General features: G+C 39.9%; 1 protein-coding gene across 7 annotated transcripts; it reads right to left on the bottom strand.

Moving 5' to 3' along the window:
• Positions 1–1,381: 1,381 nt before the first annotated feature.
• On the bottom strand, positions 1,382–26,566 carry C6 (complement C6). 7 transcript variants are annotated; one of them, XM_051643599.1, is made up of 18 exons: positions 26,242–26,566; positions 25,470–25,627; positions 24,604–24,760; positions 22,153–22,297; positions 21,354–21,495; positions 20,367–20,505; positions 18,201–18,401; positions 13,281–13,521; positions 12,393–12,515; positions 11,239–11,405; positions 10,116–10,341; positions 8,748–8,919; positions 7,530–7,641; positions 6,991–7,123; positions 5,838–6,029; positions 5,229–5,319; positions 3,631–3,872; positions 1,382–1,707 (listed from the first exon to the last, which is right to left on the bottom strand). In XM_051643599.1, exons 2-18 carry the CDS (start codon positions 25,625–25,627, stop codon positions 1,526–1,528), a joined length of 2,823 nt encoding a protein of 940 aa, XP_051499559.1. In that variant the 5' UTR covers positions 26,242–26,566; the 3' UTR covers positions 1,382–1,525. The 7 variants fall into 7 exon arrangements, with proteins under 7 accessions (XP_051499559.1, XP_051499557.1, XP_051499561.1 ...); XM_051643597.1 differs by having other exon boundaries at positions 10,116–10,371; XM_051643600.1 differs by lacking the exon at positions 1,382–1,707 and adding an exon at positions 1,825–2,612 and having other exon boundaries at positions 10,116–10,371.
• Positions 26,567–27,413: the final 847 nt, after the last annotated feature.

Here is a 27,413-nt window from a genome sequence, read left to right on the forward strand (position 1 = left end):
ACAAAGCAAGTTGTAACACAACTGCTTGCACAGCACACTGACACTCTGAAACCAGAGGTGCTGGAGAAATGAGGGCAGTCAGGGAGCTCTCAACTGCCTTTTGTTTACCAGGAAATAACATCATCTGGTAATTTATCAAGGTGAGAAGTGTCAGGGAAAGAAGTCCTCCTATCAGAAATGTTGCTAGACAGTCACACTTGAATCAGAGTCCTGTAATGGAAAACTAGTATTAAGGTTAGGGGGTCAGGAGCAAGAAATCTTCATTGATTGTTGAGGGTGCAAAAGGTACATATAGCCATTCTGAGTGCTTATTCCCCCTCAGAATGGAACCAGCAAGAAGAAATAAGGGCACTAAAAAACAATCTGGGGACAATCAAATTTTCAGCACTCTCTCAAACCATCCCCAGCATATTAGCATGTATCTCTCACTGGTTGAAAGAGCTGTAGAACTGCATAGGAGAACCTATCTCAGGTTTTAATAAACATTTTTACTACACATTCTAAGCAAGAAGACATAATGCTAAATTGCATTTAGTAACAGGATTAATTGCTTCTTTTCCTTTAGCTCACTCCAGTTGGGACTAGCTGCTGATTTAGGGCACTTGGCAACATCCAAATATAAGGGTCTGATTCTTCCTTGAAGGAAAAATAACCATTTCACATCCAGTCCACTCCTAGCTCTCAAGTGACTCTGCCTGGCCCCTGGTGAGGTGTTACGTTTATATATAGGGCAAGTCACTCACCAGCAGACACTTCTCATGCTTTTTTTTTTCTCTGATTTTATTTGTTTTCCTGACTTCTGGTGAAATAGGGATTTTCAGATTCCACTTTCTTGTACAGCAGGTTTCTAATCCTTGGTTTTGCAAAATTCTGAGTGTTGAAGGCAAAATTCTAATTGTAACCACTCAGCAGTGCTAATTTGTCACTGTGAAACCCTCAGGCACAGAAAGGAAGAAGGCCAGCTACAAGAAGGCGTTTAACGGCTGGACGTAGAAAGCCAGAGAAAGTCCAACTCCTTGTAAAGGAGTGAAATTTCCCTTAGAGCTCAGATAAGATACAGCCTCTGTATTGTCTTGCAGCCATCCTCAAATGGGAGAGCTCAGAGGCCCAAGCTCAGAAGCCATATTTGTGCAGCAGGGCCAGGTTGGGGGAAGGACCCATAGACCTATGGGTTGAGGTGTGCTACACAACTGCTCTCAGGATTGGTGCTGGTGCCAGTGTATTTAAGGAACCTGCTTGGGATGCATCTTTGCACACTCCATGTAGAACTGTGTAGTATTTTGGTAGGATTCTGCCTAATGCACAGTTCATTACATTTTTCTCTTATATTTAAGCACAAGTGTGTGTTTAAACCCCTCTCCCAAAAATCCATTAAGTGAGATTTATTGGTGATTTTTTATATTTATTTTAGATCTGCTTGTCCTTTCATAACCAGGCAAGTTTTCCCCAGGGTGTCTCAGCAGTGCACATGGTGGGATGATGGTGGTGGCTGCTGGAAGAGGTGGCTACCAGGAGACCTGTTGGGTTACGCCAGGCAGCTGCTCTGCTCCAGCACCTTCAGTTTGATACCAGCACACTTCATTGCTCCCAGAGTGCAGTGGCTGACTGTCCTCCTCCTTCCTGTTGAGTCCATTTGGATGCAGTGAAATCTGCTCTCTTCTTTGGGGCACTGGTAAGGCATCAGGCAGGAGCACTGGCTCTGTGTCTCTGGGAATGAATGTGTTGGAGTTTTAGCTGCAAATGTCATGCCCAAAAACATACTTGTAGTTTGACAACATCTCAAAATCCAACTGGGAAATGCAACATTCAGAGGTTCATGATACATTAGTTACAAAAAACCTGTATTGTATACATGAGATAGTAGGGTATTAGCAATAAATAAGAAAGTAGCTTTAAATATTAGGTTTTGCTGCAGTGACCCATAAAGAAGCAAAATCAAGTGTTTAACTATTTTTATCCATTGGCCTTCCCTGATCTTTCTTCTAAACAAAAAGATATTATGTTAACTTTCTGTCCCAATTATTCTTGCACACAATGTTGTTGTGAAACAAAGTCATAAGGTCCATACTGTGTCAGTTCCTATTTCATTAAAGCTCCGTTTATGAATGCTAAGCTACCTGCTGTTGGCCTGTGATAAAGCTCAGTTCTGCCAGTTATTTCATTACCCATTTATCATCTAATCAGATTCTGTCTCTATATTCTTTCCCAGAAATTCCCAAGGCAGGAAACTAAGTTTCTACTTTCCCTTTCTTAAAAGATATGAACAGTGTTTTCCTCTATTCCGCTGCTTTCACATGGTATCTTCTACCTCTGTGTTGATATCAACTACTTGTTCTCAAGAAGAACAAAGCTTCCATTTCTTAAATGTTTGTGCATGCTCATGAGAAAGAGCTCTTGAGTGGAGATGGAGAGGAGGAAAATCCAATTTAAGTATCTTGAGCACCACAATGAAAACTCATTTTATTTGAGTATTTTTCTCCTTTCTCTCTCGTTTTTCCTCACCGAATAGTACTCCTCTGTAGGCTTTTAGGAGAAAAACACTGAGGTGCTGGCACAGAATCCAGCATTAAGGCACTTCCACAGTGGGAGCAACTTGAGGCTTCTTTGGGTTTCTGGAATAAATAAGCCAATTTTTTAATTATTTTTTTAAATTTATAAGCACCATCCAAGGAGTCCAAGGTGCACAGAGGCTGCAATACAGCATGTCCCTCTAGGGGCACACCTGATCATACCCTGTGCTTCAGCCTCACATGGAACAACATTCCTGTACCACCACCTACTTCAAGTCCTGTGCTGCGGAAATCTAGCATCTTCAAAACAGGGTTTTAGGATTGCTGCACACTGCTTTTGCTTTATTTTTTATAAGTAGACAAAGCATGATAAGGATCATGTTTATCTCTGGAAACAAGTGAAGGAATGATCTTGGCTGCCACTCAGACTTTTCCTGGCAAGCACTTGATGTGTGCTGAGCCAGCCAACACTTCAGACATTTACGGGAAAACCCACTGCTCTTATCACCAAGTTACACAGTAAATAGCTAAGCTGCACAACAGTGTTTATAAAATAACCCTCTTAGGGATTTCACCAGCTTAGCTATTTCATTAAAACTCTCAACAAACACAGTTTTCACATATGGCTATTTGAAAATTTTGCCATTAAAATCCCATTAAGCCTGATGGCTCCAGTCTTGCTTATTATGCACTGTCATGATTTAATTTCATAATTTAATTATATGCTATAGAGGGTGAGGCCCAAATTAACTCCTGAAGTAGAAAGTAGTGGTTATAGTAGACTCACAGGGAACAGGCGATAACAGTGCTGTTTACTCTTCCGTGATTAAAGATTCAAATGTTAATCCTCCTGAAAAAGCCCTCTTCATCTCCAAGTTCCTTTTGTACCTTACTTATGGGAAGTGCCAACACTACACCACTTGTGCCTGAGGGACAAGGCACTTATCTAAGTGTAACACTTGGTAGCAGGACTGACTACAATTTCCACAATCCTTTTGCTGTAAATTGCTCAGATGGACCACAATGCCTGTAAATCCCATCCTAGGAGCAGTGAAGGAATCAGCACATTTTATTTTTAGATCCATAGGGCTGGATAAATCCCACCATTCAGACGTCTTACCTGGGCAATTCTCCCAGTCATAGCAGGTGTCATAGCCACAGGGCATTTTCCTGAAGCTATTTGTAGAGAGCTTTACCCGTTCAAGAGCCCAGTTTAGGTTGGAATCACCGTGGCAAGGACCAATATGCAAGAAATGGAATGACTGTTCTCCTAGGCACATTTCAGCTGAATACTGACAACTGGGTTTGGTCACATTCTTTTCAGAGACAGCATGTAGCACACAGATGTCTTCTGAGTAGTGTCTGCCCCAAATGAAAAAACAAATAATTTAAGCAGGCTGTGGAACAAATCCATGCTTCTAAATGCTCCACCGGCATTGGAAGAAACATAGCAAAGCCATGGCCATGTTGGATATCTCTGTAAAGACCAAAGGCTGTCCCAGCTACTGCAGGGTCTGGACATGATTCAGCACAGTGCAGTGAGATGCGGAAGCTTTGGCCCTGCCCAAAAGATGGAAGGTGAAGGACATGTGCCTGCACAAGAAAACTGGAGATGCTGCTACCTCCACCAGGCTTGGTAAATTTCCACAGGGTGGGTTGTCAGAGTAAAAGCAGCCCTGCAGCTGTGCGTGCAAGATGGCCTCTGAGGCACAGTTAGTTTGGGAAACATGAGAGGCAAACCCAGCCATGCTGCTTGTTTCTTTCTGTTGTGCTCTTGATTCCTGAGTGGATTTATTCTCAGCAAGTGCAGACTTTTACAAGCAGCATCATTTTGTGGAGCTCATTTCACAAAGAGAGGGAGCAATAACTCAGGCTTGTTTAGCTTCCTGAGTTAAACTTTTATCTGTAGTCAGCAAAAGCTCTCTAGTTTTCAGAGGATTTGGCCGATATACTTTTGACAGTATCTATCACCCTCTGAAGATTCTTCTCTTTCCACCCAGGGACTCTAGAGATAGTGATGGTACCTGGGTATTTGGGAACTGACATGAATGAGATGAATCTCATGCCAAGAGACTTGCCTGTGGTCACATAGCCCTGTGGTAGAATGTGTGACAATCTACAACAGCCACCTCATGTTCAATCTGTACTCATATTTGCTGTCTTCAGCCCCACACCAGACTTCCAACTTGGCTGGTCATTTACTAAAAATCCTGAAGAACGACCTTCTATTCATTTGAATGCTCAACGGCCTGTGCAGGTCATGTTGTGTAAAGAGACAGTAAATCCAAGTCTTACGTATTTTTATATGCTCTGGAGGATGAAACATACAGTGTGTTTCGCAGTATGTTAATCTGAAAAAGGTGAATCTCAAATACAAGCAGCATGACCTGTTATGGCAGGGTGATGACAGTGAAAATACAGCACTCGGAGGAAGAAAGCGAAAAAACAGTTGGGATCTCTGGAACCAAATAGTGAAGAAGATTAGAAGGATGTGCTCTGGTGCGCCATTTGGTTAATGTAATTGTTCATTTATTTTATAGTCTATAAATGGGACTGTGATTAGGATTCAGAGGCATAGCTGGCTAATTTGTGAAGAAAGAGTAGCCCTGAATTGCTGTTGTCTTCTTATACTCTTCTTGTTTTGTGTCACAATGGACTTTTGGTCTACCAGTGAAGAAACTTTGACTGTTCTTTTTCTAATAAAAGTAATAAACTTACCCACAATCTTCTTCTGGAGACATACAAACACACTGAGATCCAACCTGCTTTTCTCCTGGATTACAAGCACCTCTAATTTTAGTTTGCATATCTGAAAAAAAGAGCTAGAGCTATTGTAGCTAGTAACAAAGTTAACAAAAATATCTTAGACTCCTGCCATAAAGCCTAAATGGATTTATTTTCATTTATCTGATACTTCTCCTTTGAAAAGCTGCTGTGGTTGGGATTCCAAAGTGCACATCAGTCTTCTCAAAAATTGTTGGAAAATCCTGTACAGCAAGAGAAGCTGTACAACAGGAGAAGTTGTCCTACTTTACTTTCACAAAGCCTTATTAATTCAGCTGGAGTTGGTTTTACTTTGTTTTGTTCTTAAGATAACATAATTGAAGTGTACAGTACATTGCACTAACAAATTCTGAACTTAATACAGAAGTTTGGGGCTGAAGTTATATGGCACTGTTGTAGGGACAAAGTAAAACCACAATAAATTAACATGTACTAAAAAGTCTTAAAATCAGTCACCTGCCTCCTAGTTCTAGCTAGCTTAAATGAACTGTGATATTGATATCAGCAGTATAGAAACAGTGAACTATCTGCAGGCATACTAACCTTTTTCACATGTAATAGATCTCAAAATAGGAGGTGTCCAGGACAGGTCTTTCCCACAGGTATACTGTGTTGGACCAGTTATTATAAACCCAGCTGGGCAGCTCAGCTTCACGGTTTCACCAATGTTGTACTGTTGCTTAAATGGGGAAATGGCAGCACTGTCAGACACTGGTGGCCTGAGGCATACTGAGGCTGCAATAAACAAGAATAATTCTTGTTGGTGTTACAGTATGTGGATATACACAGCAAGTAATAATACTTCTTCTGAAGAGGCATAAAGACACGACTGACATTCAAAACAAATAAATATTTAAAATAATTAAGTCCAGAAATACTCAGCACAGTCATAGCCTTTGATTTTTTTTCAACCTGTAGCTAAACATATACAATGAGTTTCTAATGCATGATAAGGTAATTTAATTTTACAGTTTAAAAATAATAAGAATAATATTACAAGCATATTTTAATTTTTCTTTTGTAAGTGAAGTTATTAACAAATCAATTAAAATTAATAGCAATAGAAAGCTCATAAGTATATTGAGGTAATTTTTTTTATCTATAATGAACATTAAGTCAATGAATTCCCTCTGAGTTCTAGAAAACTTCTGGAATCTCTCCTGTTATCAAACTCAGGTCAGTTCTGGTCCTTAATTCTCAACTAGACTAGAAATAATTCAAGGCATTGGATTATTTTGTGGATTTTCAAGGCTTGTTCCAGAGGGGTTAGAGACACTTCATCTATTTAATATAAAAAGTGTTTGACAAATTCCTCCGAGAATGCTTTCTTCAGCATAACTGTCATCAACTTAAAGATATCTATGTAAGTCTGGAAACAAAGGATCAGTACTTCTATTAAAGATATTTAAAACTAGACAAGAGAAGGACCTCACAGCATCCATCTGAGGGTTTTCTAAAGCACTGAATATTACAATATCCCTACAAAGCACATAATAGTAACACTTCTGAATTGAAAGAGGAGTAATGTAATGACTCAGTAGGTTTTTGTCATCTCTACATGAAATAGCTTCTTAAAATGTTATCTTTTTAGATATCATTACAAATTCTTTTATTAAAGCCTGTATTAAAATCTACTTTGTGTCTTTTTCTTCCACTTCTGTTTTGTTCCTGGTCTAACTGGTTTTCTCTTTCTTACGTTGACATTCAACGGGCTGCTGCATCCAGGTTTGATCTGGCAGACACCGAAGAAATGGATAGCCACTGAGAACATGACCACTCACACAGACAATTTCAGCTTCTTCTCCCACAGCATACTGGTTCTTTTCATTCTACAAAGAAGAAACCAAAAAGTCCATAAAAATCTATAGTAATGAGACTGGACATTGTTAAAAGAAACAATTATAAAAGCCTGATGATATGATATAATGAATGCATGCTTTTCCTAATCTGAAATATGAGTCATCCACTCATCTGTATAATAATTGTCCAGCTGCACTAACTGTTGTCCTGGTTACAAAACAAGGATTCAAGAGCTACTCTTTGAAGTGGATTTTACCTTGCCTTTGCTTCTGGTGCCTGTGGACTTTGACGGACTAGAGTCCAACAGCACACCACATACACAGCAGCATGCTCGCTAGCACAGTACCTAGCTTCACTATCAGATACCGGCAGCAAAGAAGCTGGAAAATTTCCCAGCTTTGTAACTACTCCACTCTTCTTGCTTCTCATGCTAACCCTGATAAAGCCATTTTCTGGTGCTTCTGGCCTGGAACATCCAGTCTCAGGTTCACCAATCAAGACATCCTCTTCTCTTCGGGCTTCATCATCATTTATACAAGGAGCACCTCTGAAAAGTAAAAATTTTCTGGTAAGGTCATATGTTAAACTTTGGTGTCACCAATGACAGAAGGTCTGAAGTTTTGTACAGAAATGCTAGAAGAATTTCCCTGTCCCCATCTTGTCCCCCACCCTGGTGAAAAACTTTATTCTCTTAAAGAAAAGATGGTGGGCATCAAAAATTACAGGAGTTGATAGGAAGGAGGTTGTGAGAGTCCTAAAAAAGTGATAGAGGACTACAATTTCTATTGAAATAACGAATTAAATTTTTTTATAGAGTAAGAAAAAGAGACAAAGAACAGCATATGGAAGAAGTGTCTAAAAAGTTCACATTATTTGGTTGGGTTTAAGATGGCATAATCAAAACCTGTCTGTTGCCATCAGGCAATGGTTAAAGGAGGCTCACAGGCTCACATGTCTCTGTGAACATAGAGCTGTACAGTCTGGGTGTCTAACTGAGATGAGTACCAAAGAATGAGCAGTAACAAAGAGTCCATTGCTTTTGATTTTCTCCTATCTACTCCAGAATTTTCTCTGTAGTCATTATAGTAGGGATTATGAAAATCCTGCTCCAGCTCTTGGTTCCAGTAGAAAAATTGAGTCTTGCAACCCCTTGCTCTGGAAGACACAAGAAACTGAGCCAGTTTTGGGTTGGAGTTATGATTTTAAGTTGAAAGCATGAAAATCTGATTAAACAGATAACGTAGGAATAGGAAAAGCTTGGTAGTTTCAGTGGAATTTTCTCTGAGACTGAGTTCAGACCTAAACCTCTAAGAGAAGAGGATGTGGTATTAAACCAGAAACTGCGAACTCCCGTGAACAGAAGCAGATGAATTCTCCATGGCTGTGGACAAGAAGCCATGCAAAAGAGTGTAAGAGATCTACAGGCATACTTTAGCAGGTAATGAATCCTGCATTTTCTAGGAATAAACAATTAATAAATCCAAACATGAAGCAAGTTATGAAGATTTTCAGACATTTCCTTCTCTCATCCCCACCACAGAACTTCAGACAGGAGAGCTGTCTTCTATTTCTCCTCGCTAGTTACAAAACTGTTCTGTAGGGCTCCTTAACCCTGCCCCATGGCTGTGATCTTTTGATCTACCATCCACTTACCTGTCCATGAACACAGAGATGTTACAGTTCTCCTCTTCTTCCCGTTCACCTTCACAGGGCTTCCCACCATTCATTGGAGAGGGGTTATTACACTCCCGGGTCCTTCTTGTTTTGAAGGAAGTGTCACATGAACTCCATTCAGACCAGCAACCCCAGCGGCCATCGACAGCAACTGTAAGAAATAAAAGGAATCACATCTTTTTGTAGATCTGTACCATACATAATATTTCTTTTAAGGTTACATATGGGAAGGATGCTGGTAAACGCATAATAGCCATTTTCAGAGGATTTAAAATTGTTCCTGTTAAGTGAGTAGATTGTCTCTAGAACATGAAGTTTTCTAAAGCGCTGGTCAGCCAAATTTCAGCTGCTTTATGAAAACTTTAAATATATCTTCCCTTCTAGTTTCGATTGCAAGTATCATTTAAACCCAGAAGCAGCTTATTTTGTACCTCACTTGCACACACAGATGCCTGGGTTTTCATGGTGCTGACAATCTTTTTTGATACAGCTCAGTGTTAAATGAGTTATTAAATGAATCTGATCTCTAAAAACAAGACTTAACCACAAAATCTACATCCCATGCAAGCTAAATTAAAATACTATAGTCTTTTATTAGCCCCTGGGGTGTTTCATCTGTGCCTCCATGAAGCCTATATAAAGCTTTTTATTTAAGTGCCCATTATTTTCTTCATGCAATATGCTTTCTGCATTCATCTCTATCTGCAAATGTTCAATTATTTTTTAAAAAAATATTTATCAGAGTCCAAAAATGAGACTTGTGTCTGTGTAACCAATTTTCTCTTCTCTCCCATTTTGGTCCTGGAATATAAATACATGTAATAATAAATGTAATACCTTAACTCTCTTCTGTTTCCCATAGGTATGGCATTAGTGGCAATTTCATTCAAAATCCTTTCTGCATGAAACTTCTTTAAATTCAGAATGATGATTCTGTTCCCTCTCCTTAAGACAACTGAGTTTTCCTTCCACATCATAGTCAACAATTTGTATTTCCACTAACCATTTAGTTCTAAGCATAAAAGGCTAAAGGGAAAACTAAGGGACAGGATTCTTAGTTTTTGTATTTATTGTCTTTGATCACAACTTCACCCTTATTGCTGACCAGCTGATTTCCTGTTATCTTTATTAGGTAGCTAAGGAATCATCTACTATGTCTTACAATTTCTTTTGAGTTGTGCCTGTTGCTTTGATTTTTTTATTTTTAATTCTACCTTTTCTCTTACACTCTCTGACCATCACCGTGTGATAAGAAGTGCTATGCATTTAGTAAGGGTAAGTTATGTCGGATCCATCTTTGGCAAGCAGATACCAGAAAGACCGTGTTTGCAGCATCACTCAGAGTACCTGATTCATAACCTGGAGCTCGTGTCTCACAGTTTTCACCATAGGTGCCAGCCTGGCACAGGCAGAGGCACTCTGTCCCGGAAAGCACAGGCCTGCCGTTGTTGGGGCACGGGGCGCACTGGCAAGGGTCGAACCTGCCCATGTATTCTCTCAGGGCTCTCCGCAGGTTGCGACGCTTGGTCACAGCACACGGCATGTTCTTCACCAGGTCCACGATGGGTGACACCTGGCAGAGAGCCAGTCCATAAGCCATTACCTAGACACAGCAGGCTCCTGCTGGGGTAGCTGCAGGATTTTAAAGGCACTAGAGCATACAGGTGAAGGTGTATCACACAGAAAGCAGGTGTGTTGGAAGTTATGGATGCTTTAAAGGAGCATGACAGTGCTATACATCTATATTATCCTGTTTATCTTGCTTTTATTTCCCCAATTTAGGGCTCTGTGAGCCAGTGGAAAATGAACCAAATGAAACACCATGTCTAAAAATTCAGGACACCATAGATGCTGTGGGGTTTGCTTTTACCTGGCCACTGTCATGCGAGACATCCTTAAGCTGCCTTAAGGAGCTCAGCAGCTGCAGTGGAAGAATGCTCATGGCAAGCTGCATTCAGGCAGTTCTGCTGTTTGCCTCCAGGGCTTTGTCCCTGCTGATGAGCAGCCCCTGTGTCAGATGGGGAGCCAGGCAGCTCACTGCACCCACAACAGCACCAGCACTCTGCATTAAATGACCAGGACAGGGATACCAGGAGACCTATGTGCCATACCTTGCAACATAGGCTTGACAAGGGAAAAAAGTATTTCCAGCACATTCACTGCTTTCTTGCACAGAAACTGTCCCCTGCCCATGCCTGAGCTCCTGCTGATTCCAGAGTAATTCATGCATATTTCTCCTTATTCTTGCTGTCCATGGAGGACAAAAACTTCACGTGGATTGAAAACTGACGTGCACGAGAAGTAGTTCTAATATATATTTTGTAAGTTTATGTTATGGCCACATACATGTGCTTTCATATCCCACACAGCACCATCCCAACTTAAAAGAAGAAACACCTGCAGAGTTCTCTGAGGAGCTGCTACTGGTGAGTGTTCTACTATCTCAATGTTTTTCTTGTTTTTCTCTTACCTCAAAGTCAATCACCACAGGATTGTCTTTTGTTGATTCCAGCCAGTTTGTGAAGACTGTGTGTCCTGGAAAAGCCCCCTTTTTCTCCCAGGCCAGAGCTGCTGCATACTCTGACCTGCCACCTTTTACCAGGGAGATGGACCGTTCAGCTGACTGCAAAATGGAACCTGAAAAGGGTTTCATCACAGCACTGTGAGACAAAGACCTCCAAAATCAGCACATGTAACAACAGAGTTCTAAGAAAAAGTGTAAGAGGATGTAAAAGAATATAGTATGATTAATTTTTTTAAGCTACCCTTGGCAGAATAAAATCTAAGCTCAGGAAAACAATCCCAGCAGCCTGTCATAGTCTTCCAAATGAAACTGGCTGAAACGTCAGCTAGGGAGATATTCAGAACTACAGAAGACACTTGTGGAAAATGCAGGGGATACAGCAGGCTTCTCTGGCAGAACACAATGCAAGGCAGGATCTTTAATACCATCTGTAAATACCTGAGTAATGAACATTGATCATAAAATAAGAACAAAAACATGCTAGAGGTGATGAAATCTCTGTGTTTAGTGATGGAGAACACAACTTGCCAATCTTGCAGAAAATGCACAAACTTCCTGCAATTCCTGAGACACATTGTAGTGTTGCCAGAGAATTCCTGCACCTAGGGGAATTCCTAGCATGTCTGCTTGGCATGAGGAAGATGGGAAAGGAAGGTCAGGGACTGGGGATTGTGTTATTCCTGCCCAACTCTCTCAATGAGCCCTGAGCAACCCTTAAAGAGGATCAGAAACTCAGTCATGATCACATGTTTCTAGTTGTGCCCATTTTCCAGTACAGCATGCCTGGCCTTGGATCCAGGGCCATGGAGAACGTTTGCTAGATTTGTTACTGTCTGGAAAAGCCAGTGCCACTTGAACCCCAATAATGGTGCTCCAGAGCAGAGGAAGAGTGCTCCTACATCATAATTTCTTTTACAGTTAAGAGGATGTTTCCAGTGCTTGCTTTGGAGACAAAGAATGAAACACTGGCACCTCTGGCAGTGGTGGAAAAGTATCTGTAGTTCAGCAACACTGGTAGTTCACCTGGGGCACCTAGGTGAGGGAAATGGTATCTCTCAGGGTAAGTAACAGGACATGGGGTCTTTTCTTATCATGATCACCTTCATGTTTCACAGTCATCCTGTTCGTGGTGCATCTGGTACTGACTTTCTTTTTCTTTATGAAGAGCACACGCCTTGTTGTTTCTATTCGGACACACTCCATTGATTCATCCACTGACAGGCCTAGAAATGCCACAGAGCAACAGCTTCATCACTGTAACTATGTGACATGGCAGCACCATGGCCCCAGGCTTCCACATCAAGTCTAGCTATTGAGGGTCTCCCTGCTCCTCACCCCCGCCGGAGCCTTCACTACTGCAGGATCCTGCTTCCCTAGGCATAAGTAGCATTGGACTGAGTCTCACTTAATATCCCCTTTAGGTACCTTTCCATACTCATGTAAGCGACAGCAGTAGCATTAAGGAACACAGCATTTAACCTCAGATTTCCACTTTTGTGGGTTTTTTGTTTGCTTGGTTTTGTTGTTGTTGTTGTTTTGTTCATTTGTTTTGTTGTTTGGGGTTTTTTTCTCTTCATTTTGACAGTCATGCAAATATTTTTAGAGTAATTTCTAGTCAATACCAACAACTTCAATGACTGTATCTCAAGCAGTACCACTTACACATCTCAGACTCCAGTCCCACACTGCAGTATGCTGGAACTCATTTTTCTGGTGGTACCTGGTCATAATCTGAAGGCTTTAAGAGATTTCCCTGAACATAATTACATTTACCAAGTAAGGAAAATTTTGAATGTTTCAAATTAAGACAGTATAGAGCAAAAATGTCTTCTTGCTCTATATTTAGGCAATGTGAGTAATTCTTGGTTCTGTGCAAGTTTAAAATATTTTTTTCTGTTGGACAACTTACTATGTGGTGTAAGACCTAAAAACAGTAATAAAGAAAGCTGATAAACAAATAATTAATTTTTCTTTCAAAGATTACATACCTGAGTTCTTTAATTCCTCAGAGCTGTACTGATAAAGAATGTCATAGGACCCACCCATCTTCCCAGAGGTGTAGTAATGAGTGCCAAAGTCATCAAATATTCTGCTGTATAAAGCATAGTTGTACTCAAGGGGCAGGTGGTTAAGTGCTTTTAGAAAGATGTCCGAGAGCTGCAGATCTGACTGTTTCATTGTGAAGTTTGCAACAGCAATGACTTTATGGATTCTAATAAAGTTGGAATTCTAGAAATAAGAAAATGGGAGTCTTAGAACATTCATAGGTAATTAATTGCAGAAGTCAGAGGAGCCAAGAGTATGTCCTGAGATATATTGTAAGAACTTATTAATCCTGTGTATCATGCTTGTTTAACCATGAAAAAACTAACCATGGAGTATCCACGAGCCCTGGGATGGTCCTGGGGCCAATGTTCCTTACTCTGTTACGTAGTGGGACTATAGAACATTCCAACAAAAACTTAGGACTCCCTGAGCATCTACCAAGGAGAAAGAAAAAGATTCCTGTCATAACAAGTTCAACAGCAACTGATAAGCCAACCAAAAGCTTCAGGGGAAAGTCTTCAACTTATAAGCACCTGTAGGTCATTTGCAACTAATTTGGTTAGTGGGTATTCTAGATACTAACTCACTGTTATGAAGTTTCATAGTTTTTCAGCCTGCTAAAACTAAAACTAAACCACAGAGATAAAGATCTCTTTGAGCACAAGTATCAGGCTGTTAATGTATGAGGAAAACAAAAACTGAAACAGCAACTTCAAAATGTGGAAACACCTCCTACATTTAGAAAAACACCTGATGTTTTTGAAGCAGTTAATTAATGTATTTTTGCAATCCTAGAGGTGGGAGTTTTATGAAATAGAAAGGAGAGAAATAGAAAATACTGAAAAAAAAGGATTTATAAAGTGTCAAGGGGAACTGATGGCACAAAGCTGAAGCAAAGAGATCAAGAGCAAAAGGAGGAGCAGGAAACTGGAACAAATGACCAACTGGCAGATAGACAATATTCATTATAAAACAATTTGTTACAATTTGGTACTGATTAATACACAGGTTCTTCTGCTGAATTTTGCTGCTGGTAAATGTCTTCACTTGTGTCTCCAAGGTGTCTTGGTTTAGAAGACAAAAGGATGCATCAAGACAGGGACTTCTTCCAGTCAAGACTGAGGAATATCACATGCTAGCTGGACCTCAGCTCTGAGTTCTGCACTGCACTGCTAATTTCACGGCTCTCACCTGCACACTGGAAAATAACTAAGGATAGTCGGATCTGTGCTTCAGTGAGAACAAGAATGAAGGAAGTATGTAAAAATGCCCAGACTGTATTCAACTCCTAGCATACACTGTGGCAAGATAATTTTTAGCATTTTCAGGTGATCCAGGTTCTGATCCTCAATTTTCAGCTGTGCCAGCTAATGTTTTGGTTATAACAAACAAAATTGCAGGCCACTTTCGCAAATACCAATTCTAAAACCTTAATTGGTTTTAACATGCATTTGCATGCTGAGTATGAATTTCTGCTTGACGTGAATCTCATGTTTACATTTTCTGCTAGTAAAAGTACATTAAATGCATTTATTACTAGTAATTTGCCTTACAATTGTCAAACCCAGTGATTTTTATGTTAAGTCCCTGAAGCACACATGGTGTTGGAAAATCTTACTTATAGAACAGTCCCAAGAAACTGGATTCCAAAGTCTCCAACCATTTCTGGTCACATGTTTAGTTATAGTGGTAAACCTTGGTGCCTGTATCAAGCCTGACCCATGAATACCAGGTATTGATACAAAATACTGGTAGATCAGAGATGATTATTCCCAAAAAAATCCTGATCTAAATCAAGCATGAGTACTCAAGTTCAGTTTTGTTATTTGAACCACTTCAGCAACAAAAAGTAGCCAAAACCAAGCTGAGCTGGGTAGATGGCAAAAGCAGTAGTTTTAATTGGAAAAATTCTAACAAAGCAGGACTTCACATAAACATGCTGATTAATTAAATTTCTTTATCAAATATTATTATATTGACCCTTTTTATGAGCAGATCTGCCACAGAATATCTGTTCTTGCCTGACATCTCCAGGGATGGAGATGGCTTGCTATCTTTGAGTTCTCAGGTTTTGAAATGTAGTTCAAGCAGTCCAACTCAATTAACTGCTGTTATAAATACTGGGAACATGGGCTACAGGAATGGACATAAAAAGTCTTTAGAAGTAATTTGATATTACAGCATAGGAATCCAGTGACAAGAAAGTGAAGAAGACAGTATATAAAAATAACAACATGAAACAAGATGGTCAGTTAATAAAGTACTTTGTGACAAAATGTATTAGCTAATATTCCTGTCTCTCTTTAAGAATCTTTCCCATATTAAGACCATCAATATCATAATCAACTACATGGATAATGGGATTGAGTGCACTATCAGCAAATTCGCCAACAACACCAAGCTGAGTGGTCCAGTAAGCATGCAAGAGGGATGGGATGCCATCAAGAGCATGGTCAAGCTTGAGAAGAGGGTCCGTGTGAACCTTGTCATGTTCAACAAGGCCAAGTGAAAGGTCCTAACTGGGGTCAGGCAACACCTGATATCAACACAGGTTGCGGGATGGTGGAATTGAGAGCAGCCATGCTGAGAAGTGCTTAGGGGTACTGGTGGGTGAAAATCTGGACATGAGCTGACGACATGTGTTCATCAGTCAGAAAGCCAACTGTATACTGGGCTGCATCAAAAGAAGTGTGAGCAGCAGGTCAAAGGACGTGATTCTCCCCCTCTATTTTGCTCTTGTGAGACCCTACCTGGAATACTGTGTCCAGTTCTAGAGTCCTCAGCACAGGAAAGATGTGGACCTGTTGGAGCAGGTCCAGAGAAGAGCCACAAAAATAATCAGATGCATGGAGCACCTCTGCTATGGGGAAAAGTCAAAAGAGTTGGAGTTGTTCAGCCTGGAGAACAGAAGACTCAGGGAGACCTTATTGCAGCCTTTCTATGGGAATAGACTTTTTAACAGAGCCTGCTGCAACAGGACAAAGGGTAGTGGTTTTAAACTAAAAGATGCTATATTTAAACTAGAAACTAGGAAGAAACTTTTTATTATGAGGGTGGTGAAACACTGCAACACATAGAGTTGGTAGATAACTCATCCCTGGAAACATTCAATAACTTGAACAGGGCTCTGAGCCTCTGCTGATTGAAGGGGTATTGATCACCTTTAAAGTCCCTTGCAACCCAAACCTTTCTATGATTCTATGATTAAAGGATCAGAAACCCAAAAGACGTTCTAGAGAGACAGTCAGCTTAGCTAAAAAGTTTCTGGTAAACAAAAAGAAAACTGAAAAATATCAAATTTTTGTATTTTTTCCATACCACTCGAGAAAAACTCACGACCTTCAAGTAGCTAGTGCCCTCTAGAGAATCTGGGATGCTCATGTGAAACCCTTCTGCATACAGTTTAGTACATAAGTCTGAATTCGACCTCCCAAAGCCCAGGTAAGTTCCTTTAAGTGATCTGTATAAACTTTTCTTTGCACTATTTAAGAAAGTATTGCAAATTCATTTACAGGTGTCAAAAATAAGTATATATAATACAACTATCTACAAAAACACATAAGTAAAACTTATACATATAGAAATAAAAATAGAGGTTTTCCATTTGTTACAATAAGGAAGATGAGGAAGACACAAGTTAAAACCCCTGCTATGAATTCACTGAGGAGGGGTTTTTAACCTGTGTCGTCTTTAGCCAACAGCAGACACAGTTACTGGCTATTTAAGGTGTGTTTCTGGGATTTCATTACAATGATGCTGAAAACCAACATCCATCCAAAAAAGCCATCCTGATGAAAATTTTATTTAGATTTACATTTCGATAAGTAGATTGCATCTGGATTTAAGGCAGCAAGAAGCCACATTTCCATCAAAATAAACTCACTAGTTGTACAAAAGCACAGCCTGATCTGTGAAGAGATATCTACATAGGAATGAAAGTCAACAGGTTTCAAGGAGCTGGAATGTCAGTATAGCTTAATTCAAACTAGAAGTAATGGACTATTTAGGCAATCGAGTCACTTAAGAATTTGGACAAGTTAGCAAAGCCTGCAGTATATTTCTATCATAGGAAATATTAATATATGACTGATATTTTTGTAAAATTAATTCCTGTTGTATTAGAACTCTTGACTTTCAACAGGCCTTAATTTTGGTTAGTCCTACGGCCTCTTCCACACACAAGTGCAAACAACAGCCCATCCTTTACTGCCATTAAACTATAAAAGTACCTATTTTTATATTATCTGTATGGTATCACTGCAGTAGTCATCTGCCTCAAAGGTGCAGAATTTTATAGAAAGAAAGGTTTTCTGTTGTCATAAACTTTTCAGTGGATGTGTTTTTTCTGAGGTTGTCTTTATGACCAAGTGTTTCTTGGGAGCTAAGAGACCCCGATATGCAATTTAGTTACCAAATAAAAAATTCATGTAGTGCATGTATATGTATAACATTCCTGAGTGCACTTAATTGCTTTTTAGTTGTCTGCTACTGTTACTACGTTATATTCTGCCTTCTTAATCTATAACTAGAGCAAGGAAAGGGGTGGTTTACCCTATCTGATAATCTCAAATCTAAGAAAAATCTATGCTTTTTTAAGTGGAATAAGCCTATAGTTTATATACCAAAAACAGTAATACATGTTGCATTGCAGAACATATATAACAACAAGAACATTCTGTAGAACCAGAAGAGGAACTTTTTAATGTGTACCTCTAGTATTAAAAAAAAATTGAAAAATAAAAGAAAGAAAAAGTAAGAAATGCCAATGTCTTTGTAAGGAAAGGAGCCTTTGGTAGCTCAGTTCTGAATGGAGCATACAGAAACTGAATGACAAGAAGAAAATGGAGACAACATTCCATTACCTTTTCCTTTGAGGCTTGAATGGCTTTCCTGAAGGAGGAAGATGATGTGACTTGAACCCTTGTCTTTTTTGAGAAAAGAAGTGGGATACCAGAAGATTTTTTAGCACCATGAGAGGATGAACTGCTTTCATGAGCATTGTCACTCAGGGGAGTTAAATCATTGTAGAAATCTGATGTTACATCATCTTCTTCATCTGTTACCTGGAAATTCAGTACAGTGAAAAACATTTGCCAAAATAATCCAAACCAGGAACCTATTAAGTAATGAATTATTGATTTTTTTAATGGAAGAAAAATGCTTGATTATTTGAGACATGGCATTAAGTTAACATACTGTTTTTAATGCAAAATATGAGGCTGAGAAAAGTTAATAAGCAAGGTTATTACCAGATAAGTAGAAGTACTAATAGGCATTTATACAAGGAAAGAAAAAACAAAACCAGCACGTAACACTTTCTTCTAAAATTCTCCACCCCCCTGCCCCAAAGCTTAGGAATAAGTTTCTATAAGTATTTCAATACACTTTTCAGAGATTTTCAGACCTTCATGCTATGTCCACACTGTAACTAAGTTTCATTTCCTAGGCTTAAATACTGCACAAGTCAAAGAGTTTGATGTCTTCTGACTTTTCTTCTTAATTCCCAGCTCATTGAAGTAACAGGTTTCTAGAGGAGAGTCTTAGACTATACTTTGTTAGTACCCGTACTGCATGGTGGACTAAGGGTGGATGTAGAGGAACAAGGAGCCAACCTGTCTAATGAATTTGGTAAAGTACAGTGATGCTGTCTTGCAAAGTACAAAGAAAACTTTAGCATCAGTGTAGAATTACTGCATTTATTCATTACTCATTTCCCAGAACTCAGCCATATCCCTGTGGATGTTTGAAAGACTCAATTTTTCACTTCTCTAGAACTGTTTGATTAATAGGACTGCTAATGGCCTTGGTAGATGAGTTGGTTCATTCTCACAATCCTCTTCCATTTCCCAAGAAGTCCTGTGCTTCTGTATGAAAACGAAGTGGTGTTCCAAGAAGAAAGCCTAACCCAGTGACCTTCCTATAGTAAAGACTGCTATAAAGTTTAAAAGATATAAACGCACTCTCAAAGGTGAGATTCACAAACCCTTAACAGTTCTGAAAAACGGACATCAGTAACTTAATAAACCACATAGCTTTAAAGAGACCCTAGCAAACCAAGGTTTGTTTTTCCCCATTGAATATTTCTGCATACAGTAATTTTTCACCTTTATTGACAAAACTACATGTCATAGCCAACCCAATTTAAATTTCCATAGAACATATTAGGATGTTTTTGTTCAGTTGTTTCTGTTACAGTAATACTAAGACCCCATAGAACTCATGGCAAAAGTCAACAGTTCAGACTTCATCTGTTATGTAAGCTTTTTTCACATCCTGCATTCCTTCCTTCCAGTGCAGTATTTCTTGCCTGTACACAGAGCCTGCTGATATGAGCACAGATAGATGTTGCACCCTAACATTTAAAAAAATTAAAAGTATTAAAAGTATTTTCTAAATAGTAGTGTCTAAAGGTCTAAAAAAATTGCTGATTCCCAGATTTTTTTTTATAAGATACAAGCCTGTCCTACAAGACTCCTCCCCAGACTGTACTTCTTGCCCTCCTGCCTCCCAGGTTAGGTGTCAGCCTTCTCTCCTTGCTGTCCTTTGGACGGACTGGGCATGGAACAGGCAGAACTGATGGGCTGAAAAGGCTCAGGAAGGAACTGTGTCCCAAGGCTGCAGATGACCTGAAGAAAGTTGGAGTTGGGACAGCCATTGGCACTGAAAGGATACAGCAGTGATGCTGACATGAGCTTTGGACTTGAACAAGCCCCTGGCCAGATTATGTCGGGGTCAGCAAGGCTTCTGGTGCCCAGTCAGAACAAAGATATGTCCATAGCCATAAGGAAGAAGGAGAGAAGCTCAAATCAATCATGTTGATGCTGACATATGATGCAGTGACTCAACACAGATCTGAAAGGTGTGAGTAGAGCCACCTGACTACCCGATTCATCCCATTCCTGCACACGGAAGCATGTTCAGACCTCACTAGTTAAGGCCTCACTTGTAACAGCCTAAGACTTGAGTGCATAACTTGGATTTTGATTATGGCAATGTTTTTTTCAGACAGGAATAGTGCTTGAGAATACCTGAAAGCTGACAGCCTCCAGGTTCGCAGGAACACGGTATGATTTCCTTGTCTCATTGCGCTTCACTGTTGTGCATTGTCCTCCATTGAATGCATTGCCAAGGACTTCCCCTCGGCTCTCTCCTGCCAGAATGTGAAATCTAACAAAAAATGTTTCCAGAGATTAAACAATCCCAGAAGGATACACAGACTTCAAACATTTATTAGTATATAGCTTCATTGAAGTTTTGTAGTTTTGAATGGAACAACATGAGCATGTGGGTTCTGTTAATACTTTGAAAGCAATTCCTCTACCAGAACTTCTCATTCACATGCATTCACATTCAGGTGAATTCACCTGAAAAATGCTGTAGTAGCAATCCTCTTCCTCCTCTCCAGCAGTGCCTAACCCTCTAGATAATCAGCATGAGACAGCCGCTCTTGCACAGAAACACCTGGAAATGGCCTAGAAAAATGTACAAGCAGTTCTCAATTTCTACCATTAGTGATGTTATCAGAGTGCACTGAGTTTGAAATTCAGTTGAAAAATGCAGGACTGGGGCAGGCATGCCATGTTTATGTTCTACACTGCTTAAATCAGTGGCCTGGAAGACACAATGATTAGTATCTTGTGAAATACATCATAGACAAACAAACATCTGTAGAGGAACAGTCCCAAAATTTCTGGAGCATTTTGCATAATTGAGGGTGAAGTTGCCATTAGGTCTTGCTGTGGTTGCTGTGAGGCAGGTGGGGTCACTCAGACAGCAGCTGCTCCCTGACAGCTCTTTATCTATAGCACCAGAAGTGCAGAGCAGAACTAGCAGATGCATTGGGCAAGTCCTAGCCTGATGGTTGGGCTACATTTTTATAATTCCTCGTTAATTTTAATTTGAGAGTTTGTGTGTTTTAATGGAATACTCTCACATGCTCGTTGGGAACTAACTTGTTTATGTAAGTCACTAAGATAGCTATGTCAAGTTTATGAAAACAAGCAAAACCGGCTTACCCACTGCCCATTAACTGCACACCTGGGATGCTCTCATACTTCCTGTTACACACATTCCTTTTCCTCCCACAATTTCTTTCATCAGAGTTATCTCCACAGTCATTTTCTCCATTACATTCCAATTTTTTTGCTATACAGCGACCTGCAGCAGAGAAACAGCTGGAGCAAGAGACTTTGCACAAAGATGCATCACATTTGCATGCAGAATGGGGCAGTTTGTTTGTTTCCCTAGTCAAGTGTAAACTTGCCACAGGAGTTAACAGTGAGGGAGTATAATGCCTAAATTATTCCAATAAGAAGCTATTATTTCAGTTCTGCCAGTTTTGCCTTTCTTTGAAGCTGCAAAGGCTTAATTTAAGGTTTAGCAAAAGGATATGTGGATAAAGTCATTTTGGGCCTAATCAGGCCTATTTAGATTGAAGCAAATAAGAAATACCCACAAATTTGGTAACACTAGTACAAGTTTATGTTCAGACAAACTCCATGTATATGTTTGTACATGAAAAATTTGTGGAAATAAAATAAATTGGAACAGTGCTACTATCCACCTATCATGATCAGACTGACATTCCAGGCTAGAGATTGCACTTAAATTACTTTTAGTTACAGAAGAAACTGTAAACATAAGCTGCTACCAATACATATAAAGGTCGTAAGTAGAATTTTCTCCCTGGTTCTTTTCCCTGAAATTTGTGCACAGAACATACAAGATCTGGACCATCTTAGCCTTTTTTGTCTCAGTGTCTAATCTTTTGATTATCTAACAATGCAGCAGTTATGCAATGAAGATTATCATTACCACTTTCACACTGAAATTTATTACTGCAATCAACTTCCACTATGTTGCAGATCTTAGTTGGGAAGCACGGGCGGGAATCCACCAGCGGGTCAGTACAGGCTTGACCCCCAAACTGGGATGGTCGTAGGAGTGTCCGGACACGAAACTGAGAGGCAGAAGAAATAAAACCAGGGTTGTCCCCGTGAGCTGTTTTTGTAGCTAAGTACCCCCTGCCCCCACCAGAGCCACATCCCTCAGTGCTACTGAAGCTTTATCAAAACCAGAGCCCTGAAGGAAATTATCAGATATTTTTGTCCTTGCAGCCTACTGTGCCATCATCCCAGGTAAAGCAGGCAGAGAAATGAAATCCAAGACCCTCAACAGCCACGACAGAGCATACAAGATTAAACACTTGACAACTGGGCTACAACACCAGGGGAAACAAAAGTGCAGTCCATGTATCTTCTGTTTGAAAGGAACAGTAAGAAACCGTGTGTGAACAAGCTTACAGAGATTTTCCCTGTTCTTTATCATCTCAGTTGAAAGATAAATACTCTGACAGTGGCATGTATCCTCTTCTCAAACAAGCTGGATCGGCTCCCCTACATGAAGCCTCTTGTCTGAGGAGCACTGGGCAATCAGGGAGGATAAAAATGGTTTTCCTGAAAGTTTAAGTTACAAAAGAAGATCTGAGAGTAAAATCTGGAGCTCACTGTGTTTTCTTTCTGCAAGTCTGTACCCTTCACACAGAATAACAGAGCTGAAGGCTGCTAGACAAATCACTTCAGATATTTTTTCCACTGCACTTCAAGAGACTGCAGGCAAGACCTGTCTGCACGTGACTGAACAATTCTTCCCTCAAGAATTGTCCCCACTGGAAAAGCACAGTTCCTTGTAGACTTTTGTTACTTCCCTCCCCATAGACGGACTCTGGGGTTAAACAATGCAGGAAGATGTCTAGTAAAAATCAGTAATCAAGTGACTGTGGAAGAAGAATGCGAGGATTTTGCACTCAAGACAAACCTTTCCTTGTACTATATTTGGGATCCAGAACACTCAGTATATTACTTTTGTGAACTTTCTCCTCTTCATCCCTCCCCCTCCCTGGGAGCTTGCTTAATCTAGTCTTCACACTTACCTTGAAAGTTACATCCTCCATTCTGATGGTTGTTTATATTTATAAAGGTCACTGACAGTGATTTTTATAGATCGGAGGGAAAAATGGATCACAGTCCACAAAAGCACCTCTTTGCTTGAAACATCAAATACATTGCATCAATATCTGAAACTAATACAAGTCAACAACAATTCTATATATGGATGTGTAGGTGAGAAACCCAGCCACTTTAGAAGACACTGATTACCAAAAAAAATTAGTTCAATTGAGAGCAATGCCCTCTTTCAGCTCTCGCTGCTCGTTTTCTGCCTCCTTCTCTAACTGTCTCCCTGTTGTGCTCTCATACTCTTCATTTCAGTTGCAGGATGGGAACCCTATGGGGTGGTTCACATCTCATGCCTGCAGCAGCCTCTTGAAATCTTTCTCATCCTTTATGGGCATCAGAAAATGGTTTTTGTTTGTGAAGATATTATATCTGACAGGTTTTTCGAGACTGCTTTTCAGGCATGGATTTCGGAAGCTGAGCAGGATATTCAGAGGAGAGCTGTAGGTTGTGTCTGCATAGAAAGTCAGAACTGCTTTCACAGCCTCAAAGCTCAGACCCACCAGTCGTATAACTGCCCCAAACAGTATGTACTCTGCTCCCCTCCACTCCCTACAGCCTTACATTGGCCAGGGCTCAGTTTCTTCAGGTCAAATCTACTTGAACCTGACTTTTTACCTCTTGCCTCTCTGCCATCTCACCTCTAAGCCCACCATCAGTAAACAAACACAAGACTAAGAAGGAAAACCACCATCTTGGGATTTTGTTCCACAGATACATATTGAGCAAATCCTTGTGGCTTTTGTATAGGCTATAAAGGTTGGGGGAATGCTACTTTGAATTTCTTAACAGCAATCTCAAACTGATCTTGGCTATCTGTGTAAGATATAGCCTGACCTTTTCTGGTCAGTGCTGGTTCAGATTTATCAGTTAACTCTTTTTAACAGACTATTTTATCCTATTCTTCTTGTCTTCAGAACATATAGAATGCTATGGCTAAGCTACAGATTCCATTACTTTCTCCTGCTTAAACACACATGCAAACTCTACAGATTTGTGTGGAATGCTCATTTTATTTGTGCCAATGGAACTTTTGAAGCAAGTTCTCATAAATGGATTTATGCTAATAAATCACTCTTTTCTGTATTGATATGCTTATTTTAACTTGTTCTTTCCATTCTCTACTGTTATAAACAATTTCCCTTGTTAGCTGAAACTCTCATTTTGCAAATGAGTTGCCATAAGGTTGAATGTCTGAAACAAAGAGACCTTTTCAGCGTAATTTCTTGTATTTAACCCATTTTCTACCTACTTGTTTTTTAATGCATGGATCACACTCTGACCAAGGGCCGAAGTCTCCAAGTTGGCAGTTGATAGGACATGTTTGCTGGTTACATGCACGAGATTCCTTCTTTGTGCACAGTTTGTCACAGTAGTTTTGCCTATAATATTCATCCACTCTTATTTGCCTAAAAAAATTCAGCAAGTTATGCTAGGAAGGAATCATAGACAGATCATAGATATTCTCTCACTGTGGGTGAAATCTGATAAAGAAAATGTAGTTGCATAATTTTATTATGCAGAAAAATCAAAAAATGCTTTACAGAGTGATTCTTTCTGATTCATGTCACTTCAGATCTCCCAGAGAACAGCTTTAGGAAGACCCAGAAGGAAATGAGGGAATTTTTCACAAGTTTAGAGTATACCACTGAACTATACCTGAATCTTTATTTGACTTTAGCTGTAGTAATAAAATTAATCATACAGAGAGGAACTTTCTGTAAGCCTTGCAGTGCTCGACTCACCCCTGCCAGGGCATTGCTCTGCCATGGGCAGAGCTCCCAGAGCAGGACACTGGTTGCTCAATGCATACTTCTGTCAAGGCCATCATAGGACCTGGATATTTTGTCCTCGATACTTATGTTGGCAGATAGAGGTTTGTTTGGAGGCACTGAAATGCCCTATATTACACAATCTTACCCATAATTACATAATCTTGTAATTTATAAGTCTTGTACTTAAAATATAATCTATTATTCTGGTAAACACTTGGATATGACCACTTTTCTCATTACATTATGGAAGCTGGAGCTTCAGACACAGGTCCCCCTCCACAGAAGTGGTATTTTCACAGGGAATAAATGCAAACTTAGAAGCAGTGAGATAGTTTTGTCCTACCTGTGCCTTGTCTGTGTGCCATAATTGCAGGTTTGTGAACAGGCAGACCACGACCCCCATGGGTAATGTTCACAGTAGCACCCCTGGCTGCTCCCAATCATCAGGCTCAGCAGGATCAGGTGCATTAACATCTCCTTGTGCATAGTGAAAGTGACCATCTACAGCACATGGGCAGGCAAGAAGAACTCAAGAAACTATCATATCCACTTGTGCTGTATCCTTAGAGAGAGATGTCTTCTAATTTGCAGACCCTATAAATTTGCTTCACAATACCAAGTCACTAAGCAGTGTACATAGAAAGGGGCAATAATGCATTATATATATTTATCAGTATTTTAGTTAATACTCAAGGCCAAGAAGACACAAAGTTGGGGTTTTTTTGGCCACTTATTTATCAGGAATACTAATAACAACTGCACATTATTTCTATTTAAGAAATTGCTTATAAATATTTTTGAATGTGACAAATAAAAACCTGCTATTGTTCTTCATTGCTTAGTAGTAATCTCAAAAATAGTTTCTAGGAATAAGAATAAAGACATGAGACAGCTCTTTCTGTAAAACATGTAAAACAACAAGACCTTAAGAGTAAGTATCCTCATCTATTATCCTGTAATAAATTCACTTCTTACACAATAACTTGTCAATGAACAAGCTTTTCAGAGAGATTTAAGCATTATCAAACCCAAAGGATCATAAAACTGAAGAGAGAGAAGTAAGCAGTCTTGCCAATGGACCAAGAGGAAACCAAGTACTACCTCTTTTTCCTTACCTGAATTTCTGGCTCCTCGCACCAGCAATGCCAGCTCAATGAAGCCCTACAGAACAATTACTTTGTTCATTCCTTCACTGTACTGTACATAAAAACCACTGTTTATTCTCATCTGTGAGCAAAACTTCAGGCAATTAATACATCAGCAGCATAGCAAGAGCCATGTAAATGTAAGAGCATGAGAGATTAACTCAGCAATTTAAAGGAAAAAAAAATCCCAACCACAAATCAGTTCCCTGCATATCTTTGTGTGCATTGAAGCCAACAAAAAAGTTTTCTTATTAGCTTACTGGAAGACTGCTACTGCAAAGTCCATCAACTTTGCAGACTGGTGTGACCCTGGCATGGTTTGCTGCAGTCTCTTAAAGGAAAGGTCAGAGGTTTTGTTTGATTTGGTTATCCGTTAATGAAAGCAGATCTGGTCTGGTGGCAGCAATGTTCAGAACAAAAAGGCCACTCCACCAGCACCCCCAGACAGACATGTTCCAAAAAACTGTGGAAGAACAGCTCTGTGTACAAATGCTCCAAAAATACTTCTCTGCCCTAAATGAGCTGAGAGGAATAAAAGTACTTTGAGTTTTGGCCATAATGGCTTTATGAACTGCAGTTCTCCTCGAGCTGCCCAGTAGAGCTGTACAACCTCTGTGCTCTCACTTCGAAGGCATGCTGGTATTCCATTCCTGCTTTCACTGGGAAACAGAAGACAGAGTCCAGGCCAAGGTAAAATATGTCTCTGCTGCTGAAGCCTCTCTGCAGAAGTGGGGATCAAAAAAAAAAGCAATAGTACAAATACATTTGAGGCTCTTTACAGTTCTTGCCATCCATGGTGAGCTCTGGGCATACAGTGCCCCTGGGAAAGTGCAGCCAGCAGGCAAGAGCTGCTGACCGAGAGCTTCTGCCCTGGAACAGTCATCACCCTGCAATCCAGGTGCCAGAACAGGAATTAAAATGGAAAGTGAGTGAAACATAGAATCACAGAATGGTTATTCCACTAGTCCTCCCACTAGATCCTCCCAATGGATACAAATTGGAGCATAGGAGGTTTAAGGTGAATATCAGAATTTTTTTTTTTACTGTGAGAGTGGCAGAGCACTGGAACAGGCTGCCCAGAGAGGTTGTGGAGTCTTCTTCACTGGAGACATTCAAAACCTGCCTGGACACATTCCTGTGTG

Source organism: Apus apus, chromosome Z (assembly GCF_020740795.1).
Source record: "Apus apus isolate bApuApu2 chromosome Z, bApuApu2.pri.cur, whole genome shotgun sequence".
NCBI lineage: Eukaryota > Metazoa > Chordata > Aves > Apodiformes > Apodidae > Apus > Apus apus.